This window comes from Gossypium hirsutum, chromosome D13, assembly GCF_007990345.1.
Source record: "Gossypium hirsutum isolate 1008001.06 chromosome D13, Gossypium_hirsutum_v2.1, whole genome shotgun sequence".
NCBI lineage: Eukaryota > Viridiplantae > Streptophyta > Magnoliopsida > Malvales > Malvaceae > Gossypium > Gossypium hirsutum.
The window spans coordinates 6,600,597-6,609,432 of record NC_053449.1 but is presented as its reverse complement, the minus strand read 5'-3'; the positions used below and the strand labels follow the sequence as shown (position 1 = coordinate 6,609,432).

Below are 8,836 nucleotides of genomic sequence, written 5' to 3'. Positions count from 1 at the left end.
ATTGTTCAAGTATTCTATTTGACATATTACTTTAATTAAGGGAATAAATCTCAAAATTTTAAGCATGAATATTGCCTCAATTTATAATGTCAAACATAAATTTTAATTTTATATGCACTATGACACTTAAATTATGTTAATTTTGTGCAATTGTATATAATAAATTATGATTTTGATTTAATTTAATTTGGGTTTGAGGCTCGAGTTTTTTGGCTGAGTCATTATGGGTTTTGATTATTTCATATCTTAATTACTTCAAATTTAGGTCATTTTGAGTTATTTATTTGTCATTTCAAAGTACTTGATTGAATCATTTCAACTTCAAGTCAAAATTAATAAATCTATATGAAGGTATGTTAAAGCCCACTCAACTCAGCATTGGAAATACTAGTATCATACCTGACATGTTAAGTAAACAAATCCTAATTCTGTTAGATATCTGGCCAACTAGCAATAACTTTGCTAACCTGGAGGATTGTTTAAGTATACTGTTTAATTAAGTGGCTGGATGAAGCTTCTATGCCAACCACAACAGCATTTCACCTGTTTTAAACTCCAATACCCATGGGAAGTTGACCTACCAAATCCTTTAATATCGACTATGTTTTCTCCATTCCAACCATACATGATCAAACATTACCAACTCCACTGATCCATGACCTATATAAACCCCAACACCATGCTTTCTCTCCCTCACTCCACAACTATCAAAACCAGAGCTTTCTTTCGTCTGCTTAATTGGACTCACATCTCTAGAAAAATGGCATCTTTCAATTGCTTTGCTTTAGCATTCGTGATGGCTTTGTCATTTGCAAGCACTGATGTTGGGTTAGCAGCTCGTCACCTTCTGCAGCTGCCTCAATTGCCTCCAATGCCAACTTTGCCTACAACCACACTCCCCCCACTTCCATCTATCCCTAATCTCCCACAGCCATCCAAACCAGCATTGCCAAGGCCTGGGGCGCTTCCTCCACTTCCTACAATGCCAGGGTTGCCCACATTGCCAAGTGTACCAAGGGCCATACTGCCTCCTCTGCCAAGCATGCCCTCAATCCCAACTGCAATCCCCTCTATTCCTTTCCTTTCTCCACCACCTTCTCCTTCTACTCCTTGAAATACCCTTTGGTTTATCTGCCGCATACTGGATTTGTTTGAATGTGTTTTTAGTCGTCTTTGTCTCTTGATTTTGAGTATTGTATGTTCTTTTTTTTCACCACATATATTTGTCTGTATGAATGGGAGTTTCCCAAATCCCATTATTTCTTGTACTTTCTTTTTGTTTGTAATTTGTTGTACTTTGATACGCTATCACTTATATGGGATATATATTCGGGTAATTTAGATAGATAGTCACTCAAATATTAAAAAAGTTTCATTTTAAACACTAAAAATAAAAATGTTTGCAATTTAAACATTCACATTAAATAATTTATTCATTTTGATCAATCTCGTTAACAACTCTAACAAAAATCTTACATGACATTTTCTTTTGACACGCGGATCAATCATTAGATGTCTACATGGCACAATTTACCATTGCATACCACTTTAAACTTGAATGGACTAAAATATAATTTACTCAATACTAATTTATTCATTTGGTTAATAATTAGTATTGGGGAAATTATATTTTAGTCCTTTCAAGTTTAAAGTGGTATGCAATGGTAAATTGTACCATGTGGCATCCAATGATTGATCCACTTGTCAAAAAAAATGCCATGTTAGATTTTTGTTAGAACTTTTAATGAGAGTGACCAAAATGAATGAAGCATGTAACGTGGGTGCTTAAATTGTAATATTTTGGATGCCTAAAATGAGGATTTTTTTTATAATCTATGTAGTTTACCCTATACATTTATGTTGTTTTGACAAAGTAAGAATTATTGTATGTGATAAATTTCAACATTACACAAATTTTGGTTTAATGTGCAATATTATATAAGAGCTTTGACTTTGAGCAAATTTATGCATAAAATTTTGATTTGATTCAATTCTTGTAAACTATTAATACAATTATCCATATAACATCATCTTATATTTATATTTTGCATGCACAATTAATTATAGGACAAACTACACTAGTAGCCACTTAACTAATAGTACATTTCTTTTTAGATCATCTAACTATGAAAAGTTACAAAATGATCACCCAATTATTCAATTATTTCTTTTGGTCACCAGCTGGCTAATGTAAGAATAGAAACACCCAAAAATCTAAGATAATTAGGTGATAAAATAATCTTACATATCTTTCTGGTGCTCTCCAGTGCCATTAATATGTCATTTGAATATTTCTTTTTGAGATCCTTTGAACTTATTAATGCTAACCATTTTCTTTCTTTATACTAATAATTTTTCTTAAATGCTACTAATAAATGTTATTTATAGATTTAAACTTAGATTTTAAATTGTATAAAACTCTTACACTAATTAAGTGGTAATAAAAGGAAAAAAACAATATTGATGATGTTTAATAATATATATTGAAAATGATATCGGTCAAGATGGCTTCTTCTCTGGAAACTGCTCCGGTCACTGAATCCCGGTCGACTGATGACCGAATGCACTGAAGATTTTGAATTCCTAGAAGGCGATGTTAAAAAAACTATTTTCAATAGTATTCCGGCTATAGAATTTTCAGATTGTATCCAACAGATCTTGTTCAAGGATATGGAAACTATGGTGGTTCTGAAGTTGTTGGGCCGTAATATTGGTTATGACGCCTTGTACAATTGGACCAACAGTTTATGGCGCCCATCAAAACCGTTCCATCTGATGGATAATGTGAACGGATACTTTCTGGCTAAACTTCAGTGTGTCGAGGATTACAACACAGCCCTTACGCAAGAACCATGGACCATTTATGGCCAATACCTTACTGTTCGCCCATGGAAAAAATCTTTTAATCCCTAGAAACCTTACCCGAGTATGGTGTTGGCGTGAATCAGGCTATCGGGGCTCCCAGGATTCATGTATAAAAGAAGAATTTTAGAAGTAATTGGAGAGTTGGTGGGAAAAGTGGTCAAACTCGACTTCAATACGGATAGCAAAACCAGGGGTCGGTTTGCGAGAATGGCTGTGTTTGTTGATCTTGACAAACCCTTGGTTTCTCAAGTGCTGGTAAATGGAGAACTACAACGGGTCGAATACGAGGCTCTACCTACCATTTGCTTTTCCTGTGATAAATATGGCCATCTGAAGAAGTTGTGTGCTTCACCGGCGACTGGTAAAGGAAATGAGACCGGGAAAATAAGTGGTTTTTCGGAGGTAACGGAATCGACGACTGGTGGTGAGGGACTGGCATTCGGACCTTGGATGGTGGTGGAGCAAAAATTCAAGCGAGGACTGAGGAATCTGCAAAATCAGAGGGAGGGTGACACAGAAAAGGAAATTTTGGGATCAATATTTTCGGCATTGAAGGGATTGGAAAATCAGGAATTGAGGACAGATGATAGGGTTGAGATGATTTCGGTGGTTAAAGGTGGAAATTCAAAAGGAAAGGAAAATCTGTCTGCGCAAATTTCGTGGAAAATAATGAAAGTCTAGAGAATGGTATAGCTGATAATATGGGGCATTGGAATTTTAGATGTGGGCTCCAGGTATGCAGTGGTCATTGAAAAAAGTAAGGAACACTCGTGCAAAAACAAGGTTGGTGAAGGCCCTTGTCCACTCACAAATGGTGCAAGCCGTAAGCCCAAGTTGGGGGAGGTTCGGTCTACAGGGTTAACGGACATGTGCTGGATTCAAATGATGGAACAGATTTGGGCTTGAGGTCTGTTGGGCAGGTAGCTAAGGCGTTGGCCCAGAGGCAGAACAAAAGTAGTGGGCCATTTAAAATTATGGCTGGACCTTTCTTTTCCTCTGCTGGGTTGCAATCGATAAAAAACCCAAAGGAAAATTCTGTAGGTAATTTACTTGGGCCAAAATTGCAGCTTGATGCAACGGAACTGGCAGTAGCTGATTTGGGTGATAACAAACATTTGTAAAATTCCCTTACAACACGTTAGAGGGATGGAATACGATTGTAATGGAATAGAGCTGTACTTAGTAATTCAGTTGTTTGGTTGAATAGAATGAAATAGAGCTGTAATAATATTATTATGTTTAGATGAATGGAATAAATGTTTTAATAGTATAAAGGAAAATATTTAAATGATCAAAGTACCATTAACAGAATTTTTTTTAAGTAGATGATTGTTGTTATTATTATTAAATTTTAATAAGAATATCATTAAATATAATTTAATAATAATAAATAATTTAATCATATTTTAACATAATTTTATTAAATACAATTTAATAAAATAATATATAATTTAATAACATTCTTAATATAATTATTATTAAAATATGAATTAATAAATAACTTACTTTATAATTTTTAAATTACAATGCATATTTAATGTATTAAAATATCATTAGCGAAATAAATAATTTAATTATCTTCTAAACTAAAAAGAAAAAATATTAGAATTAATAAATAGCTCGAGAATTATATTTTACATCCAAACATAATATTCATATATTAGCAAAAAGTTACATGATGTCATTAGCTTATATATTATAATCTGTATGTTAAATTTTACAACACCAAAAAGTTACAACAGTTTGTAGCATTCTACTAATTGCTTCTTGCCATCCAAATATTACATATACAAAAAGTTACCAAAACATCACCAACACAATCATGATTTTTAATGGTCAGAAAGAAATTTTCTCACCCATTCCAATTGCACTAAAGGTAGACTGAAAAAAATGGGCATTTGCGTTGGATGGTCAGGAATTTTGCTCAACGCACGATAACGCTCATCCTCAGTTAATCCTTCTACTTCGCATAAGGCGAGATATAATTTTTGAGCACTTTCTTGAATCACTTTCTCGGAGGCAATGCTCCTACTTAATTCAAGGCCAACAGTCCATATGTTTTCCCCCAATAACATGGCATCATCAGTAATTGAAGTAGAAATTTATTCACTTCCATCAAAAATCTTTTTTTGCTTTTTTGAATATGTAGAACCATCTTGGTTTGGCTTCGACGGTTGCGATTGTGTAGCCAAGACATCCATCTCATCCAAGAAAACATCATCTTCGCATCCACGATAATTGTTTCATTCTTCAAGATTATTTGCAGTAGCTACATCCTCAGCATCTATTTGTTCAACAATATCAACAACTGTTTGAGCATCTTTCTCAATGGCTCGATCTTTTGCATATATGGAAATAAGTTGGTCATAATAAAAGGAACCCACATTAGATATAAGCTTGGTCAAAATAAGATAATAAAGACTGTAATAGCCCATTTTGCCTGGCCCACTCAAAATAAGACCAACCCAAAAACCACTAACTTAACCCAAATACTGATTACACCAATCCAAAATTAACCCAAATAACTAAGGCCCAATATCCAATTTTACCCAAACCCATATCAGCCTAGAACCAAAAAAAAAAACAAAAAGAAACCCTAGCTTCCCTTCCTCAGCGCAGCAGCAAACTGGCGCCGCAGCAGCTCCCGCACGTCGCGCACGTCGCTCCGCGCTCCAGCGCGTTCTCCCTGCAGCGAACCACGAACTGCGAACAGTGAGAATAATCGAAAACATAGCAAAATTGTAAAAGAAAATATTATTATTATTTTTTCTTTCTTTCTCTGTAAGGATTCGGCTATATAAAGCCAAATGAAATTTGTAAAAGGGGACGGATATGATACCAAAAACTATTAAAAAGAATCAGAGAACAGTTTGAAGGGGGTTTGTTCTTTTCTTTTCACTTCGATTTTTTCTTCTATTGTTTTTTTTTTCATCTTTGTTTCATACCTTTTTAAAATAATAATAATAATAATAAAAGAAAAGGCGCTTTACCTGGTGTCGAGCGCCGCTCGTGGTGGCTTCACGATGGGCATGACGGCGGCGGCATGGAGGTGCTAGGGTCAAAACCTTAGCAGAGAATTTTCCCCCTCCCCTCTGTTTTTTAAAGAAAACTAAATAGAAATGTTTTTTAAAGGAAAATTTTGATTTTAGTATTAAATGAGGATGGCGCTGTTTTGGGTTAGTGCCCTCGGTGGCAAAACGACGCCGTATAGGGCCACCCGCATGCAACCCGACTCGCTTTCTCAGGATCCGCGTGTTTTCATTTGGGGGGATATTTGCACGAATGGTCCCCCGTGTTTTCTCTGTTGTGCAATGTGGTTCCCCTGTGATTTTTTCAATAAGGCCACATAATTTCTTGCATGTCGCACTTCGATCCTTATCGGAACGCAGCGTTTTAGGGGGCAGGGATTAATTTCCCTTTTGATCCTTCTCTGTTCTGTGCATGTTCAATGGGGTTCGCATATTTGTGTTTATTCCAAATTGGCTCTTAAATTTCTACCTGGATTTCAAACTAGTCCTTCTGTCATTTATGTACTCTTATTATTATTATTATTATTATTATTAATATTGCCACGTATTTATGTTTTTTAAATTCCAGATTTCATAATATATATATACATACATGTTTATCTTTTGCATGTTATATTTTTAAAATACAAATATACATACGTTCTCTATATTATATACACATACATTTTTTAAATTATTATGAATATACTTTTTTTTGCATATTTTGCATTTTTTATATACATATATGTACTTATATATATACACGTATTTTAATACATACATATACATACTTTCATAATTTACTTATATATGTCATACTTATACATTTTTTATTTTTATTTTATAAATATATATACATATATCTTAACATATATACGTGCATACATTTTCCGGTTTTTCATCTTTATATGTTTTTTTTACATATTTTATAATTTCAAAATATAAATACATGCATACATTTTTTATAATATATGTATATACAAATATTTTCTTTGATTGTCATAAATATTTATACATATACACACGCTTTTATCTATTCTTTTATACTTCATGATTCTTATATACATATATACACATAGGTACATATTTTAATTTACATACATATATATATGTATATATACATTCTTACATATATTTTTATATTTCATAATATATATATGCACATATTCTTCTTATTTTTATAATTTTGTGTATATACATATGGATATATTTTATTGTTCCATTGTTTCGTGTAATGTCTGCCTTTATGCCCATTTAATTTCAAAAGCATTTTAATTCAACTCGTTTGTTTACCGTTTCTCTTTAATTTGTTTTTTTACTCGCACTTTGTTGTTCATGTTGGTCATCGTATATTGTTGCTTGTCTTGCATGCCAACTATATAATCCATTTTCGCATTTTTTTTGACACTGTATTTCATTTTACTCTATATATCAAAATTTGTTTTAAATGAATAGTATTTTGTAATTTGAGATTCGGAAAAGTCGTACCCTAACTTACGGGGTTTCGATTTTCTCGATAAATCCAAATACACGAATCTTTTCAAACATTTTTAAAATAATTTCGGGAATTAATAAAAGATTGTGTTCTAACTTACGGAACATGGTCTTTTCTAAAACTCGAGATAATTGAATATCTTTTTTTTAAATAAATTTTTTTGGCATTCATTCTTGTATCGAGAATTTTGGGCATTGCATCCTAACTTACGGGACGTAATTCTCTTTCTCGATTAATGAGAAAAATATGTATTTGTCTAAAAAAATTTCGATCTTGGGCGTTACGAGGGTGCTAATCCTTCCTCGTACGTAACTGACTCCCGAACCCGTTTTTTGATTTTCGTAGACCAAAACTGTTGTTTTGATAAAATCAAATTGTTTATTAAAAACGACCATTTTTCAAGGTGGTCCGATCACACCTCATCAAAGAAAGATTGGTGGCGACTCCCATACTCGTTTTATTTTTCAAAATCCAAGTCGATCCCGTTTTCAAAAAAATTATTTCGACAAAGATAAGAAATAATTCTTACACTTATATATGAGTTCCACATAACATCTTCAATAACAACCATTTGTCTATCCTCGTCCCAACCAAAGACGCTATTGTCTTTTCCACTAAGCATGTCGTAAACGATTACTCAATTCCTTTTCAATGTCCTAATCCTCAATTCAAAATTAGGCTTAGCCTTCAACATAGCATGAGGTAAAACTTTTTCTAGCATTCTTTCCAAATCATTTAAATAGCCAACCTTGAATCTCGTATATGTGTTATAGGTTCCAACATTGTACAAGTCGACCAAACAAGAAACCAACGTAACATCTTCTTCTGGAACCAATTTCCTTTTGATTCCTCGAGAATTTTGAGAAGAAACACTTGATTATGAAAAACCTGACATAATAATCTTAAGAAAAAATGCAAATTAATATTACGCTCGATATTATGAATCAAAAGGTTAACACTTTATAAAATTATAATACATGACGAATCAAAAGAAAATAAATTAAAGTTGTAATTCAACAAGTTTAGTACAATACATAAAGAAAATTCAAACAACACCAAAGTTTCGTAAACTAGATACATGAAATAACATAAACAGATTAGCCTTCTACTATGTTTTAATAAACCTAACTAATTTTTATATACTTTTCATTCATAGAACATTTGATTGGCTAGTTCCATCCTCGAAGTAGCCCATGTATCTGATGGATGAATATTTACGATATTCGATTCAACGTCATCTATCACATTACTAGCCAATCCTTCTCCCAACTCCGCTTCAATAAGATCAAGACTCATAAGTTCGAATAAAATTATGGAGCAAACAACATGCAATAATGATTCTATTATGCACCCTCACAAGATAGAGTAATGGACTTCTAAGTATTCCCCATCTAAGTTTTAATAACCCAAAGCATTTTTCAATAACATTGCACACTGAAGCATGTTTCATATTGAAAAATTCTTCTGG

At 33.0% G+C, this 8,836-nt stretch overlaps 2 protein-coding genes across 2 annotated transcripts; both read left to right on the top strand.

The window, feature by feature from the left end:
• The first annotated feature begins 699 nt into the window (after positions 1-699).
• On the top strand, positions 700-1,324 carry LOC107919021 (RNA-binding protein 12). The gene has a single exon (XM_016848562.2). The coding sequence runs from the start codon at positions 761-763 to the stop codon at positions 1,112-1,114; it is 354 nt and encodes a 117-aa protein (XP_016704051.1). The 5' UTR covers positions 700-760; the 3' UTR covers positions 1,115-1,324.
• Positions 1,325-3,072: 1,748 nt separating this feature from the next.
• Positions 3,073-3,986, top strand: LOC107919426 (uncharacterized). The gene is made up of 3 exons (XM_016848889.1): positions 3,073-3,509; positions 3,600-3,688; positions 3,760-3,986. The coding sequence occupies exons 1-3, from the start codon at positions 3,073-3,075 to the stop codon at positions 3,984-3,986; spliced, it is 753 nt and encodes a 250-aa protein (XP_016704378.1).
• Positions 3,987-8,836: the final 4,850 nt, after the last annotated feature.

Excerpts from the sequence above, each read along its gene's own strand:
- LOC107919426 (XM_016848889.1), top strand. The coding sequence starts at position 3,073 with ATGGCTGTGTTTGTTGATCTTGACAAACCCTTGGTTTCTCAAGTGCTG. Across the intron at positions 3,510-3,599 it reads TCAAAAGGAAAGGAAAATCT|GTATGCAGTGGTCATTGAAA; the intron begins GTCTGCGCAAAT and ends TGTGGGCTCCAG. Across the intron at positions 3,689-3,759 it reads ACTCACAAATGGTGCAAGCC|ATTTGGGCTTGAGGTCTGTT; the intron begins GTAAGCCCAAGT and ends ATGATGGAACAG.
- LOC107919021 (XM_016848562.2), top strand. The coding sequence starts at position 761 with ATGGCATCTTTCAATTGCTTTGCTTTAGCATTCGTGATGGCTTTGTCA.